Raw genomic sequence first — 16329 nt, forward strand, 5'->3', positions numbered from 1 at the left:
AGAAGAGAAAGCATCTAATTCTGTCTGGTACCATGGCGGTACAGGAACATTGGGAAAAACTTCACCTTATCCTAAGAGGAGAGGAGAGTTACAGAGGATTTTAAGCAGGAGCATGACTTGATCAGGTCTGAATTATGGAAGGAATTCTAGCAGGTGCGAGGAAGAGGTGATGAATGAATGAACAGCAGACCAGCAGCTTGGAATACAAGCAAAGCAGAAGTAGGATAGAAAGAGAGCAAGAGGGGAGAAGAGGAAAGACAGGGAAGGGAGGCTGGGGCAGAGTCTCTTACTCACACCTGGAGGTGAGAGATGAGCTGTCCCACGGTGATTTCCTCCGCTATCTTCTGGTACAGACTCTGACTGTTCAAGACCATGCTCTCCAGGATGGCCAGGGACCTCTGAAGGATTGACACATCCACCATGGGCTGGCTCACGTACCCTGCAATCTGAAGTCAGGGAGGGGCAAATCAGTTAGGAAGCTCAGGGCCCATGGCTCAGGGCTGGATGGCTTAGGTTTCTGATGCTAGTCCATGAAGGTGCTCCCCTCTTAGCCAGGCTGCCCACATTTGGACTGTTGTCCCTAGGAGGACAGTGGTGTGTGCCAGAGATTCCCTAGGTGTGGATAACTCAAGTTCAAATTACAGTATCCAGTCAGCTGTGTTTCCTTAAAAATCTAAGGGCTTAATACTTTGTTTTCAAAATAAGGGTTCAGGTGTGAAAAAGCTGAGTGCAGACAGCAAAGGATCTTCCTGATATGGGATCTCATTTCATCTCCACGTACTCCTCTCCTGACATACACTTTGTCCCTATACACACGTAGAATAGCAGAGACTTGGAGAGACAGAACGGACCTCAAAGTCGTGGAATCTGATCTCTCTTTTTGATCCCCATTTTAATACCCTTGGCACATGGTCATTCCATTTCACTTTCACCAAATAGCCCCAGCATTGGGAAGTTCCCAAGGTCCCAAGCCAATGATAGGTGTATAATTCTAGGTCGGTGGATATATAAAGCCACATTGGTTTTAGTTTGGTTTTCTGAACTGACACTACCCCTTCTTGTAGAAGAAAGGAGGGAAAAACCAGAAAGATCCCTCCCACCCACTGAGTTCAATCTGACAATGCAGACACGCTGCCTTGCAGAACTGTAAATAGAAGGCAGACTCGCAAATATGAGGCAAATGAAATGAATGTTTTTTATCCAAAGAGAAGGGAGAGCTCAGGAAGCACACCAGAGACGTAGGGATGGCACTGGTTGACTGGCTGTGTGATCCCAAGTCTCATGACAATCCAATTCCACTTTGGCCAGATTCAGCTCTGAGAACCCACTTCCACCTTCTCAGTACAGGCCCCGAGAGTGTCACAAAGTAAATCTTTCAGAAGCCACAGGATGACCAGAGCTTGAGGATGAAAAATCTGGCCTCAGAGGATACAAAGCTGACTCTCACTATATTGCCTGCATTGCCCCTTAAGCCGAGAGAACAAATGGCGACTGAAGGAGAGAGAGGCGGATCACTGGAGACCTCACCTGCTTAATGAAGGTGATTGAAACCATGTCCCAGGAGACAATGCCATGGTCCATGAGCTCTAAGAAGGCAGTCAGGGTGAATGCCAGCATCTCACTGTAGCTGAGACACGTGCAAAACACACACAAAATAATACAAAGATTCAGAACCAGGGAACACAGGTATGAAGGCAGCCACAATAGGGATGGATTTCGACGTTAAGCACCACATGAGAATCAGTCGACACAACTGTGAGTAAACATCTGCAAACACACCTAGCCAGACGTGGAGCAGATTCTGTCCAGGTGTCTGTCATTAGAAAAAAAGGCTGCTGGGTGTTGAGGACTTCCTTCTCCGTATCACCTCATCTCAGAGAAACAGAATCACTCATCCATTTCCCAAGAACCAAAAAGATATCAGACCTTTGTCAAACCGCAGCACTTGGTGGGGAACCTAAGGGAGCCTATGTCCCATGTTCACCTTTAGGCCAAAAGGCAGCAGAGTGCCGGACAGAGAGCACAAACTTTGGACACGAGTTCAATTCCTGCTCAACTATTTACAAACTGTGCAAATTTTATCTTTTCAAACTTCAATTTCTTCCTCTGTAAAGTCAAGTTAATCTTATAGTGTTAACCTCACAGGGTTGTGGTGAGGGCAAGAGGACAATGTATGCAAAGCCCTTAGCACACTGCTGACAGAGAATAAGGATTCAAGGGTTTTCCCTCTTCTCTTTAGACATTTAATCCTTTATACATCTGTGCAGCACTCTATAATCAACAATTGATATTCCCACTTACAAAGCATGTTCAGATCTATTCTCATTAATAATACTCCTCATGACAATACAACAAGGCGGGTATAATCCCCATTTTAAAGAGAAGGAAACCAAGGCCAGTGTAATCCTTTACTCTGGGGAGACTGCAGAACTCCCGGGTCAGTGCTGATGTCAGCCAAAGGCTTCAGGATTTCAGTGCAAGTGGAAAGTCTGAGACTAAAAACAAATATTCTTGATTTGTTGCTCAGTTTGGCTGAAAACTTCAATAACTGATCCAGCAACTGAAAGATCTCTGACTCCCTCTCTGCCAGCTTAGGCTCCACAGGCTTAGAAGGCAAACTAAATATCTGTTTATTCACTGCTGATCACAACAAGGCAGTTTCCCTCCATATTCATCTTAACACTGGAGTATCGTAAAGATGTTCGTGGTGTATCGGAAAGTTCTGGATCTCCTTCTCCCTGTGAAAATGGGTGGTAGGGAGATGGTGAACGGGTTGGGGGAACCCAGGGTAAACACAGAGGAAGGCCTGTGTGTGTGTGTGTGTGTGTCTGCGTGTCTCTGTGTGGAGTGGGGAGGTGACTGGAGAGGGAAGGAGGCAGGGGGTGGTTGAGAAGAGACAGACACCTGTTCTAGTCGATAACGGACAGTCTGCTCCATCAGGCCAATCATTTTCCATAAATTAACAGGGCCGTCGTGAACTGACTTCTCTCTTCCTGACTTTTATAGCCCCTATTTTCACTACTGTTTTGTACTGTCACTTAATTTGTGAGAGCCCAACTAGACTACAAGATTTAGGACCACAATAGTGAATTATATCCCTCTGTGTGGACCCTAGTGCTTGGCACCCTGCTCTGTATGCAGAAGGTGTTCAATCCACTTATTGGACTCAATGGAAATAAGAACAGGATGCCCTGCGGAGTGTAGTCAATCTCTAAAACCCCAAACAAGACCTCAGTAATACTCACTGTGACAAGAGCTTGGTTCCACTTTCCACAAGCCGAGTCAGCACAATGATGCCATCCATGTTGATGAACTCAGTGGCAAAGGTCACATCAGCAGAGAGCTTGGCCAGCTCCTTCATGGCATCCAGCCGGGTCTCCATGTTGGATGACTGGGTCCTCTCCATCAGCTGGCGTGCGGCCCGGGACTATGAGACCAGGGACAAGATATACGCCATCTGCTCCTTGCGGCAGGTTACGGCTCTGTGAAGAGCTCACAGGGGCCTTTCTGTGGACGTCCACACCCGAGGCAGAACTAGTTTTTCATGCTGCTTAGGACTTGCTAAATAAATCCTTACTGGATTAATCAGGGAATTACCAGTAAGCCAAGACCAATCTGTAGTTATCTGCGTCCTTGCTGTACCACTCTGGGCTATGGACAAAAAAATTCCCATAGAGCGAATACAAAAGCCATGTGAGAGATGGCAGTCCACTAACTATGGCAAGTCACAGAGAAATAGATATTGGCTCAATATAGGAAGTTTTTCTATGAATTAAAGCTGGCAGACGGTAGAAAAGATCTCTTAAAGTAATGAGCTCTTGATCACTGGAAGTAATCAAGGAGAATCTGGACAACTATCTATCAAAGAAGCTATAGATTCTTGCATTTAAGGTCCCTTTCAATCCAAAAATGTGCTAAGTCTAACAATTTTTTTTAACTTTCTCTCAAAGTCCTTATCATTGTTCCTCAAAGTGACAGTCCTGGGGAAACTTTAAGAAGATCAAGGAGCCAGAAGCAGCTAATTTCAAAATCCTTTTGAAAATGATGTCTGGTGACAAAGCCTCGCAGCCTGTGAGCCTTTCCTAGCAAACTGCTTGCCTCCTTTCTGCAAGATACAGCTACAATCCCTTCTCCGGAGTTCATGGATCTTTCCTTTTGCAGAACTTACCTTTATAGTCAGTGCCTCACAATTTATGGTTTCATCATTCTCTATTTTTTGTGTGTTAATTTAATGTTCTAGGTTAGAAGGGAAGAGTCTTGAGAGCAAAAACACCATGTTCTTTATTTTTTCTTAGAGAGCTAAGCAAGTGCCTGGAGCCCAATTCCTGCTGCTGGCCAAGGGGTCAGGCCTGCTCCTCTCTCATGCCGTTTACTATTATAAAGATGGCCTTTTAACAGTACGCTGCTCTCAGTGATACAGAAACCCTCCAAAATCTCCACGGTGGAGAAAATGTGCGCCGTGCGAAAAGGTCACAGGATAAAACAATTTGAAGAGCACTGGTCTGCATCACACTTAGAAACTTCCAACTCCAAATGTTAATTTTCCTCCTGAGACAGCATTTCTCAGCTGCTGCCTCCCGCTCCAGAGAGATGTGCTTCTGGGAAAGTCAACCACGCTGTGTAAAACGTCTGTAAAATGCTTCAGCACTTCCATAAAAGTGAGTAACTCCCAGACTGCCAGATTAACTCAGCAGAGCTCGGGGACGGAAATCAAGTCCTTAAGGTGAAAAGAGTTCAGGAGGAGAGAGGCAAGCAGAAGAACGCGACGGTAGGAATACTGGCCTGGAGGCAGACAGACCTGGGTTTGAGAACCAGCCTGGCCACGTTTTTAGCTGTGTGCCAAGTGGCGAGTTATTTAACCTCTCTACGTCTCCATTTTCTTGTCTGTAAAATGGGACCATCAAGAGCGCCCACTTCTTTGGGTGTCTGTCAGGATTACATGATACGATATATGCAAAGGATCTGGCAAAATACAGCTGTGTAGTAAAGGCCAGCCATCATTCCTCCATACATCCCTTCCTCTCAGATGAACCGGTCTCTCTGCTTGCCAAGACAACAGGTGCCGTCACACCCTTAATTTTCTGGCTGCCCTTCTGCAAACATACCCAAGCTCCCCCATATCAGATCGTCCTCCTGCAGGCTGAGCAGTCAGGGTGATTCCCTCCACCTGGGTTTCAGGTTCCTCCTGTCCTGACCCAGGAAGGTCCTGTTCCATTAATTACTCCTCTTTCCTGCACCATCAACCCTTCTCTCTTCCATCTTAACATATTTTCAAGGACACACAAAAAATTGCACCAGAGTCAACAAGTGTGAAGGGTCGGAGGAGGAGGGGAACTGGGTAGATGAGGGATAGGAGTGGGGGGGGCCTTCTCTATATCTTCGCCAAACTTTTGGATTTTTATAACACATGAATGCTTTACCTTTTTCTAAAAACCACGTCTTTTCAACTCCACATCCCCAAGTCACCACCTTCTCCATCTACTTCCTTTTATAACCCAGCTTCTTGACCATGTGTAAACTTGAGGGCCTCAATTTTTCACCTCTTTTTCGCTCAAGCCACTGCAATCTGCCTGTCACCCAACCACGCTGCTGAAACCATTTTCACGAAGATCACCTCGCAGGTCAACAGACAGCTCTTTTGTTCTCAGTTTCTCTCTGCTCACTGCAGACCACACGTTCCTCCATCCTGACACTCTCCCTGCCCCCAGCTCCTGAGCCATTTCACGCTCCTCGCTTTCTTTCTACCCTCTGGTCGCTTCCTTAGTGACCTTTCAGGGCTGCTCCTGCAGAAATCAGGGGATCATCCTGGACTCTCCCCTCTCCTTCCACAGCCAGCTTATCACCATATTCGTCAAGTTTACCTCTGACTACTTTTCATGCCCATCCTTTCGTCTCCATTGCCATTTACCTTCATGGGCTGTTAACACTCCTCGTTAGTTTCCTAAAGATTCCTCCTACCACCAACCTTCCTTTTTTTAGCCCATCTTCCACATTGTCACTAAAGTGATCTTTCTAGAATACCAATCTAAACATAATGCACCTTCCTGCTTAAAATCCTTCAATGTCTGCACATTCCCAACTAGATAAAAAGTCCAAACCCATAAGCAGGCCATCTGGGAACCTTCAATTTCTGGCCTCTCACTGACGGCTACAGGCCCTCAGCATCTAGCACTCCTGCCTCCCTCAAACAAGGCACACTGCTCTGCTTGGAATACTCTTCATTTTCTTCTCGCATCAGCTAATTCTTGCTTATCCTTCAACATCTGAGCTATATGTCTCCTTCTGTGGAAAGTCTTTCTGGGGATCCTCATGCTGAGTTAGGCAGTCCCTTTTCTGAGTTCCTATGGCTCCCTAGGCAACTTTCTGGCAAGACCCTTGAGAGAGGCCTTACATTGTATTTGTTTACTCCCAACTACACTGTGAGAGCAAAGATTGACTTTTTAATCTCCATAGTCTTAGTTTCTAGAACAGAGTCTGGCCCATGATAGATGTTCATATATGTTAGCTAAATAAATAAATTCCTAAGGAAAGCAGAATACCTACCGGGGAGATAGCCAGCTGTAAGATTGTCCCATTCTTAATGTCACTGCGAGTCTGGGAAGCAAAGAGAAAAAAGAGTAACCAAGATAAAATATTAAAATTGTGGAAGCAAGCTGAATCAACAAGAACTTTTTGTTATTTTTAAAGTAGGTATAACTGAGACTCTTCAGTCAGGCCCTCTTCTCCTGCTTGTTTCTTGGCAAGAACTTCTAAGATCCTCTTTGAGAGCTCTGGGCTCTCAGGAAGTAAAAGCCACGGTTTTCCAGACCCTAGAGGAGAACCAGGGCTGGCACTCGCTAACCTGTCCAGGATGCAGCTCTTTCCCCAGTAAATGGAAGGTACCCAAATGCAAGCAAGGCAAATAGGGCCGTCTCCTTGGACGGTTCACTTCACAGCAAGGTCTGTAGTGATCCTGCTTCTCGCTGCACTAACCTGTTCGGTGATGTACAGCTGGGGACCATCTGCATAACGGAGGGTGTAATACTCCGGGTTTGGCAATGACCACCTATGTAAGAGAAAAACAGAACAGCCAATTTGACCATTCCTCTGGGCCTGTCTGTTAGCTTCAAATAAAATAATTTTCAATAGAGTTGCTCAAGGTGTGGCCTGTTTGGAGGGCAGGGATAAAAAAACCCCAAAGGTTTAGGTTGAGATGTTCAAAAAATAACCTCCTCAACCTTTCGTAAAGAGTAGCACCACAAAAGGTAGTAGAGACAATGGAGCATGGGTCTCAGATGCTGCCTCAGGACCTCAGGCAGGGCATTACGGGACTTAAAGAAAGAACTAAAGATCCGTAGGAGGTGTTAGGAACGTCCTCCTCAGCTATACTTCCTTCATAAGACAACGATCCACAAAAGCCCCATACTGGGGACCCGACTAATGAGATCCGTCAGCAGAATTCCTTTCAAGTCTGGTGGTGTTCCTTTAGTCTTTAACTTGACATTGTCCAAAATGAAGGCAGTTTCAACTTACCCATCACAAACTTCTTTGATAATGGATGCCAGGGGCCGTTTCTGAAAGAGAGAGAGAGAGATCCCTCACCAGCAACCACATCCTACTCTTGCCAAGGTTCTGACAAGAGGGGCTGCCAAGCAGGGTCAACCAGGGGCCTGAGCATGGACTTCTTCTCCGATCACTTTTCCTCAAGAGGAAGCCTCTCCCAAGACATGGTGACCGACCTCCCACAGTGTGGGACAGGCCTCAGCTTCCCCATTGCTAGTTCTTACTCCTGATGCCAATGGTCCTCATCCCTAAGACATCCTCTGCCATGTACTTCCCAGAGCCTTCTTCGTGCATCACTGCTTCTCATTTCTGGAACTTACCTGGTCAATTTCAAGGAGCTGAGCATTAGCACCTGGCCACTCAATGGCCACTTTGACGATGTCTGATGGCGGTGGCATCGTTCCCAATGGGCCCTACTTCTCCAAGAAACACACACAGCCACAGCCACCTGGGAAGAAAGAATCAGAAAGAAGGAAAAAGTCAGAGTTTGCCTTCATTTTTCACTCTTGTTAGAAATTTGGAGAATCGGAAGACAGCATCCAAAGTAACATATGGAACGACTTGGTTGGAATTTTTCTAGATCACACCACAACCTCTCCTTGGGCTTTTTGTCTTTTTAGATTAAATCAGCAAGTAGAAATGGGACAAACCTATCTATTAACTGCAGATCAGCCAGCAGCCAGATCGGCCGATGTGACACTTCAGTTTAAGGGTCAGGAGGGCTCTATGGTAGAAGAGTGTATTTACTGCAAATTCTTGTCTTGGGAACTTGAGAGGGAGAAGCATACGCCCTGAGACAGATAAGAATAGACACAGCCTTTTCCTACTTGAGCGGTTGGCTGAAGGAGTCAGCCTATTTCTGTTCTTCAGTCATCCTAGGAAGATCCCAGTGTCAGCAGGGTCTGGCCACATGCTCTCTTGCCTCCTCCCTACTTACTGCTGCCACTCCTTCCCCCTCAAAGGACACAGTGTGGAGCCTCCTCTGTGTGGGATGACGCAGAGTTCAGAAAACGGGGAAGAGAACTGGGACAGGAAATGCTATTTTAGTTGCTACTGCCAAGGGCAAGGGCTGCTGCGAGCCCATGGAGGGAGGCGAGGATACCCTCACACAAAGGCCCCTCTATAGGAGGACATGGCTTTGGAAGTACCTCTGACTCCCTCCCCCACTTCTCTCCAAAATAAAGGAAAATAAATCATTTTGAAGGAGTCTGGAAGATGGGCCCATGTGACCAGTATCCTAGGCAACTCTGTTAGCTTAGTGGTATTCCAAGCAGTAGCGAAAGCATTCTCTCTCCACGGTCTGATGAAGGGAAGTCACTCGACTGATGGATTATTTCCATGCATATTTACGCTCCTTGCCTACAGGTCCAGGAGAAGCTTCTCTCTTAATGAAAAAGACCTTCCTCCTGTATCGTCCAGGTTTAGCCACTAGCCCGCAATTCACGCTTCACTAATGGAGCCTGCCCGCCTCTCCTAGAGTACGCAGCATAGCTGTTGCTGGGCAGTTATTCATGCATGCTATCGATTTTTCAGCCCAAACACAGATATCAGTTCTCACAACCTTGTGAGTATAAACCTCTTTGGTGAAAGGGGTAGAAGTCCCTCCCCTCACAAACCCACAGGTCTCAGAAGGTCTTTAAATGACTGTTTCCTGATCAGGGTGGGCTGCTTCAGAAGTCAACTGTCTAAAACACCAGCATTTCCAGAAGATGACAATGTAAAAGAGATGGCTTTCAAAGAGCTTTTACTTATTTTGTTGAGGCCTCTCAGCAGCCTTATGAAGTAGGCAGAATACGATTATTACCTCCATTTGAAGATGACACAACTGAAGCTGAGAGTTTGGTTAAGTTGCCTAAGATCACCCAGCTAATAAGTGGTAAAGGGGGCAGAACGTGGTGCTGACTTTGGCCAGTGCTCTCCCCTTCTCCCCTAGGCTAGCCTGAATTTCTGTTCACTGAAACTAAATCAAGCCTCAAGGGACTGAAGTGGGCTGGCCTGATGGCCCTTAAAGCTTCCACAACTTCTGCAGCTCCAAGCAGAGTTTTTCATGTGTAATTTTTATGTGCCTGGACACACAACCAACCTCTGAAAAGAAACTGGCCCCATCAGAATAACTCCTGGTTGAAGTGTTCTGCTCCAGTGACACAGCAAGTCAGGGGTGGTACCCTGAATCTCAGGATGCCCAGGGCAGGCATCCTTATCCTTATCAGTAAATTTGCCTTAATTAGGAGGTATGACTGCAGAGTTGTAAGATCATTTTTAAAAACTGAGATATAATTTACATACAATAAAATACATACATCTTACGTGTGTGTGTATATATATATATATAAAAATATATATTTAAACACATCCCCTTGTAACCACCACCCAAAACAAGACTGAACATTTTGATCACCCCAGAAAATTCCCTCCTACCTCCTTCCAGTCAATCCCCCATCTCCCAGCCCTCCAAGAGGCAACTTCTGATCTCCATCTCCATACGTTAGTTTTGCCTGTTTTTGTACTTTATATACATGGAACTGAATAGTACGGCTATTTAGACCACTTGTTATTTAGTCTGGTTCTTCTTTTTAAAACAAGCAGGCAGTGTAGGTATAACAGAAAGAGCTCTGGGCTGGGATGATTTTCCTGCTGAAGAAGCAATTTGATCTGGAGCCAAAGGACTGAGCACCTCGTCAGAGCTCCATCACTAAGTATCTGGGTGACGTGCACACGTCCTTTTTAACCAAGTCTCAGTTTCCTTCAACTATGAGAGGTGAGTGTTGAACTAAAACATGTATAAGATGCTCTCTAAGTCTAAAAGTCCATGGTTCTAACGTAGAACTTAAAAAATCCAAATGAGGATTGTCCATTTTAAAGTCCTCACCAAAAGAAGCTACACCCTTGTTTCGATGGTGCTGCTAAGAAACAAACCACATTTTTTGGAACTCCTTTCTGGATACTGTCTTTGGAGATAAATAAGCTAAAGCTCATTATTTTACAGTTACACTTTACTTTGACCCCAAATGGCATTTCCTAGGTTGATTGTCTATTTCCTGATTAAAGTTAGCCCTGAGTGATTCTTGGCTGTTTCAAAAATTCACAGCCATTTTAAAGCATGAAGATTTGCTACCACCAGGACTATTCAAGAGATCCTCTAAGCCCCCATTCTCAGGGGCTCTGCTCTTCTCACAAAACCCAGGCAGCCCATGTGTACTGAATAACTCTCTCCCAACCATGCCACAGCTGAGGGGACTGACAGAGGGGAACACTCAACCTTAGCCAGACTAATCCAATTCTTTCTCTTGAATTTAAAGACAGGTTAAGGAAGATAGATAACAATGGGCCCTGGAGCAGAAAGGTCACAGTCAGCTTCAGAGCAGGTGCATGGCAAGCCAAAGATCCAGAGATGCAAATTCAAGAGCTTTGCAGAGGAGGCTGTTCTGCAGGAAGAATCTAGAAAGTATAGAAGAGCAGAGAACAGGAACCACAAAGTCCCAGAAGGAGACAGAAAAAGCCACTGCCTGATGCCTTTCCAGATTCTGTGGCTACATCTACACGGGGGCTACCTGAAATTCTCCTGTATCCTGCCAATAAAACTCTTTTAAATTAAACTAGCCTGCATTTGTGTTTATTGCAACTAAAAAGCCTACAACTAAGATTGACCCCAAACTTTGAAGGCACTCTAAAATGGAGCTCTGAGCGGCAAGCAGCATTAACAGGCCTCAGATGATGGCACTGAGACACCCTTCTTTAACACTGGCTGAATTAACGCAGAACAAAACCCACTTTAGGAAGAAGGACCAGGCCACCCACTGCTGAAAAGACGAGCCATGAAAACCCCATGAGCAGCAGTGGAGCACTGTCTGATATAGCGCCAGAAGATGAGAGGATGGGGCAAAGGCTGTGCAGGGCTCCGCTCTGCTGTACACAGGGTTTCTGGGAGTCGAAATCGACTCGAGGGCACTAACAACAAAAACCCACTTAGATAAGTCTGGTTATTAAAACAGATCAGTTATATGCTGACTTTACTGTAATCATCTTGTATACAGCAGTAATGTGTAGACAGCCTCTTTGTAGTTGACCGCTCATCTATAGCGTTAGTATAGCTGACGCTCACAAGAACCCTGCAAATCATCCCCATTTTATAAGTGAGGCAACTGAGGCTCAGATAGGTTGAGAAACTGGTCTTCCACATGCCTCCTTCCCACCCCTCCCACCAAAAAGAGAAAGAAAGAAATCACATCAGAACTGGGTCTCAAGGCTGGGTATTACAACCTCCAAATTAGTTCTCTTCTCACGACATAACATTTCCTTTGATGATGATGATGATGATGATGATGATGATGGTAACGTCAGCTAACAACTGCATAGTGCTAAGGTACTGTTCTAAGGGCTTTGCATGTACTGATTCATTTAATCCACACACCAACCCTGTGTGGTATATTTCTACCCTCATCTTACAGATAAGAAAATATAGCACAGAAAAATTAGGTACCATGCTCAGTGTCATACAGCTAGTAAGTGGCACAGCCAGAATTTGATCACAGACAGTCTGGCGTTGTGTGAAAGCCACGTGAAAGCAGGTTGTGCTGTACCTAGCCCATAGCAGGTGCTCAGTGGAGAATTTTGGTTTGCTGTACCTGAAGTTAAAGCACAGTGAAGCTGAGAGACCCATATAACAAGAGCTCACAATTGTAACAGATAATAGTACTCCACTGTCTAAAGAAAGTGATCCACACTTCCCACGTGGTATTGAGTCCTTCACAATCTAGCCAGATCTCCCTCAACTACTTGCTATTTCTACCAGGCAGGCCACGTTCTTTCATTTCTTCTGTACCTCTGTACATTCTCTTCCTTCCTTTGACTGTCAGAAGGGCTCCTATTCAAGCTTCAAAGCCCAGCTCAGATGTCACTTTCTCTCTGTACCATTTTTAGCTTTCCCCTGCGAAATGAAATAGGATGGGGGCCACTGTGTTCTCACAGCATTCTGTTCACACCTCTATGTGGGCTCTTGTCCTACTCTACTATAGTGATATATTTACACATCTCTCTTCTTCACTAGCTCCTCCCTCCAGGGCAGGTACAACCCTGTAGTCTCATAACCTAGCACAGCACCTGGCATACAGTTACGGCTCAGGAAGCACTTGTGTCTGCTCAAATCCATCGGCTCGGACTTCCTCAACAACTATAAACCAGGGCTGGCTCTAAACGGAAAGGGACTGGCATGAATTGTCCTGGTTGCTTGGTGTTCCCTCCATGTCCCACCACCTTCTAACTACATGGTATTTCCATTGTTTGAAGTTTTGTTTTCATATCTAACATCAGAACATGTCTCACTGGACAATCAGATTGAGCACTCCTGACTCTAGTTAAAAGAAGGGAAGATATCCCTCTGCTTTTCTCCCTATGGAAACATCAGGAAGTAGAAGAGAAGTCATAATATTCTCCAGATAATATTCCAGGATGAAGGATCTCCTTGCAAGAACCCTTCCAGCACTTGTTTGCTTACTCTTTTCATTTTCATTTCAGAAAGGAAGTGGAAATTAGGTCGAAGCAATTCAATAACATTGCAAAATTCTCAGGGTTATAAATAGCCTCTTGCTCCACCACTCAGCAGTACTACAGAGTTCAACAGCCAGGGGAAGGGAGCTGCAGCTCCACATCCAGGCCCAGGAGGCAAAGAAGTAACAGACCCTTTCCAGATTAAACAACTCTCCATCCCTCACCCTCCCACCCCCTTTAAAGCATTACAGATAAAAGATGATTTGGAAAACTAAAATGCCACAAAACAGGAGGGAGGCACATGCTGATCTGAAGAAGATAATTCTGTAAGACCCGAGGATGAAAGCCCAGGTTTGCAAATGCAAAGCTAGGGAAACGAGAAAAATAGCAACTGTCTCATGGAGCATTCTCTAAGTGGCTTCTGGAAGGTGTGTTTATAAAATCAGCTCCAAAAGGCCCCGTGGAGCTTTATCAATCACCCAGCAGTGACTGCCCCACCCAGCCAGACTCTGACAGCGGGCTGGAGAGCTCATCTTAAGAAAGGAAGTGAAAGATGACCCCTTCCCATGAGGAAGGAATTCCGGATGAAGAAGGCCAGCAGCTTTCCAGCTCTCCCCACCCCCATTCCTTTAAGGATAAGGACTGATGAGTGCTTTTTCTTCTGCTCTTCTGCTTTCGATTCAGTAGGGGAGGCATGGGTAAGCTGGTTTCTGTTTTCTGCAACAGAATACACCACACCAGGAAGGCACTGAGACGTCACACCCTCTTTCTAATCAAGAACGCAATCTCAATAGAGGCTTCTCCCTCTGAAATATTCTCATCTGAGAAGTGACTCAACTTCCCTTCGTTCAGACCACGGGATGAGGATGAGGCTCTGAGATAAACAAGAGGGGAATCCGTTTGGCAGAGATTCAGGTTCTGACGTTTACTGCTCAAATGCTGAGAAGGACCATCATACCAACGGCAGTTGAGGTTTCTCCTTTTTGTTGAAATTTGTTGCATACAGGACTCACGCAAACTGTGGTTAAAAGCCACTAACTTAGAGGCAGAAGTGCGGTGAGGAGCGGTGTGGGAACAGCATTAACTGTTGGGTTTCTTCCCCTTAAAATCTACCCTAAGAATCATGCAGGTCTCCTCCGATCCTGCTTTGACACCTCCTGTAGCTTCCTACATCACAGAATGGAGCTTAAACTCCTTGGTGAGCATTCAGCTTACCCCAGTCCCACCACGGCTTTCAGGGTAGAACTGGCTTTCAAACTCAGCCTTGCAGGTGCTACATATGTCACAGCAGACCACCTCGTTCCCTCAAACATCATGCTCTTCTAAGTCTGTGCTTCTGCTTGTGCGATTATTCCCTCCACCTTATCCAGCTGAAAACTTCTACTCATCCTTCAAGGCCCAGCTCAGACAACACTGCTTTTATGTGGCTTTCCTAGTCCTATCACCATGGGCAAAATCAACTGCACCCTCATCTGTGCTCTCAGTCTTTTATACACACCATCACAATCCCACTGACTTACAATGCTCTACGTGCAGCCTCTTCTCTTGTTACTCACAGTGTGATCTGCACATCAGCAGCATCAGCATCGCCTGGGAGCCTGCGGTAAAGCAGAATCACCCACCGAATCAGAATCTGCTTTCAAACAAGATCTCTGGGTGGTTCACACGCATGTTAACGTCTGAGAAGCTGACTCTAGACCAGTGGTTCACAGCTCTGGCTGTGCATCGTCAGTGCTCACCCCAGGTCACTGAAAGACTGCCCCTGGTGGTCCTAATGGGCGCCAGGGTTGAGAGCTACAGCTCTAGGACTGTCAGCAAACTGAGGGCAGGGACTCACCAAGCCCGTGTCTACACCACCCCCCTCAACGCTTCCTTAGCGTGCAAGAGAGTGCCCGACATACAGCTGTGCCCATAAAATTCCACACCAAAAATACCCTCCAGGATGCCCCCCCCCCACCCCCGCCTTTGAAAGAGAATAAAAACGCTAATGACCCAGGATTACCCACTGCCTGGGACTCTGCAAATCCCTATAACAGCCAAGGAGATGGCTTTATAAGGGTCAGTGCTCACAGACCCCCTGCCTTAGTGTTCAGAAATGCAAGGAAACAGAAAACGAGATGGAAAATACAGATGAACTGGGGCCAGCCCTGTGGCCGAGTGGTTAAGTTTGTGCGCTCTGCTTCAGCGGCCCAGGGTTTTGACGGTTCTGGGCGCAGATGTGGCACTGCTCATCAGGCCACGTTGAGGCAGCTTCCGCAAAGCACAACCAAAGGGACCCTCAACTAGAGTATACAACTGTCTACTGCGGGGCTTTGGGGGAGAGGAAGAAGAAGAAGAAAAAGAAGATTGGCAACAGATGTTAGCTCAGGTGCCAATTTAAAAAAAAAGAAGCTACAGATGAACTTTAAGAAATTGTTTCCCTTCAACAGACTACCATGGTTGCAACAGGCAGGCTTGTTTTGGGCGGGAGTGTGGTGAGCTGAGAGGAGTCCTGGGTTAGGACTGAAGCCCTGGGCTGTGGGCCTGACTCCTTCAATACTAACCATACAACACGGCATTGTTCTCCCGGCAAAATCAGGCCAAGCCCTCTCCTTTGATAAATAAGGGAACCGAGGTCCAGAGAAGCTGGCAAGGCACCAGTTAGGGTCAAAAGAAGGGCTAAGCGCCCCCACCTCTTGGTCAGTCCTCCTCGCTGCAGCACAGGAGACCTGACTGCCCAGCTTGGCCGCAAGCACAAGCCCCTCGGGACCTCAGGTCCTGCTCTACATGAGAGCGTTGGACTACAAGTTTTTGAGATCTCTTCCAACCTTGACCTTCTAGTGAGACAGTGTAGCTTAATGGTTAGAGGCTTGCATTCTGGAGTGGGCAGACCTGGATTTGGATCCCAGCTCTAACAATTTCCTTCTCTGTAAAATGGGGATTAGAATCAACCCAACTCTATAGAGTTGCTGTGACCATTAAGTGGGATATTTGTAAAAGCATTTAAGCATAATACCTGGCACAGAGTAAGCAGAATTCCAACCGTGTGAACTTGATGAAGTTGCAAAAACACTGTAACCATGTTTCTCCAGCACAAAAAAGCCCTACCTGCCAGGCTGAAGAATGCTGAGGGCAAAATGAGAGAACACATGTGAAAGCAATCGGGGAAGGAAATCACTGTAAAGGGCCTGCCATCGCCGGCGGTGTCGTTCTACTACTATTATTATTTTCTTCTAGCGGAAGAACCTTGGAGAGCTTTACAGTCAGTTTATTGGCAGTGGCCAATATAGTGCCTGGCACATAATAGGTGATCAACAAATC

The 16329-nt window shown here is 46.1% G+C and overlaps 1 protein-coding gene across 11 annotated transcripts in view; it reads right to left on the reverse strand.

Moving 5' to 3' along the window:
• The window catches only part of ELMO2 (engulfment and cell motility 2), a 37816-nt gene that overhangs the window by 18710 nt on the left and 2777 nt on the right, over nt 1-16329 (reverse strand). For 2 of the 11 annotated variants that reach the window (XM_070589343.1, XM_070589342.1), the window contains exons 2-9: nt 14586-14627; nt 7863-7990; nt 7513-7553; nt 6973-7045; nt 6544-6594; nt 3246-3427; nt 1528-1627; nt 295-446 (exon numbers count right to left, since the gene is read on the reverse strand). In XM_070589343.1, the coding sequence (XP_070445444.1) occupies nt 295-446; nt 1528-1627; nt 3246-3427; nt 6544-6594; nt 6973-7045; nt 7513-7553; nt 7863-7940 (677 nt within the window). In that variant the 5' untranslated portion in view covers nt 7941-7990; nt 14586-14627. Of the gene's footprint in view, nt 1-294; nt 447-1527; nt 1628-3245; nt 3428-6543; nt 6595-6972; nt 7046-7512; nt 7554-7862; nt 7991-8192; nt 8443-14549; nt 14628-16329 lie in introns of those variants that run through there. The other 9 variants (XM_008521634.2, XM_070589341.1, XM_008521633.2 and 6 more) reach the window with 5 other exon arrangements.

The sequence above is a fragment of the Equus przewalskii genome, chromosome 21, assembly GCF_037783145.1.
Source record: "Equus przewalskii isolate Varuska chromosome 21, EquPr2, whole genome shotgun sequence".
In the NCBI taxonomy this organism is placed as follows: domain Eukaryota; kingdom Metazoa; phylum Chordata; class Mammalia; order Perissodactyla; family Equidae; genus Equus; species Equus przewalskii.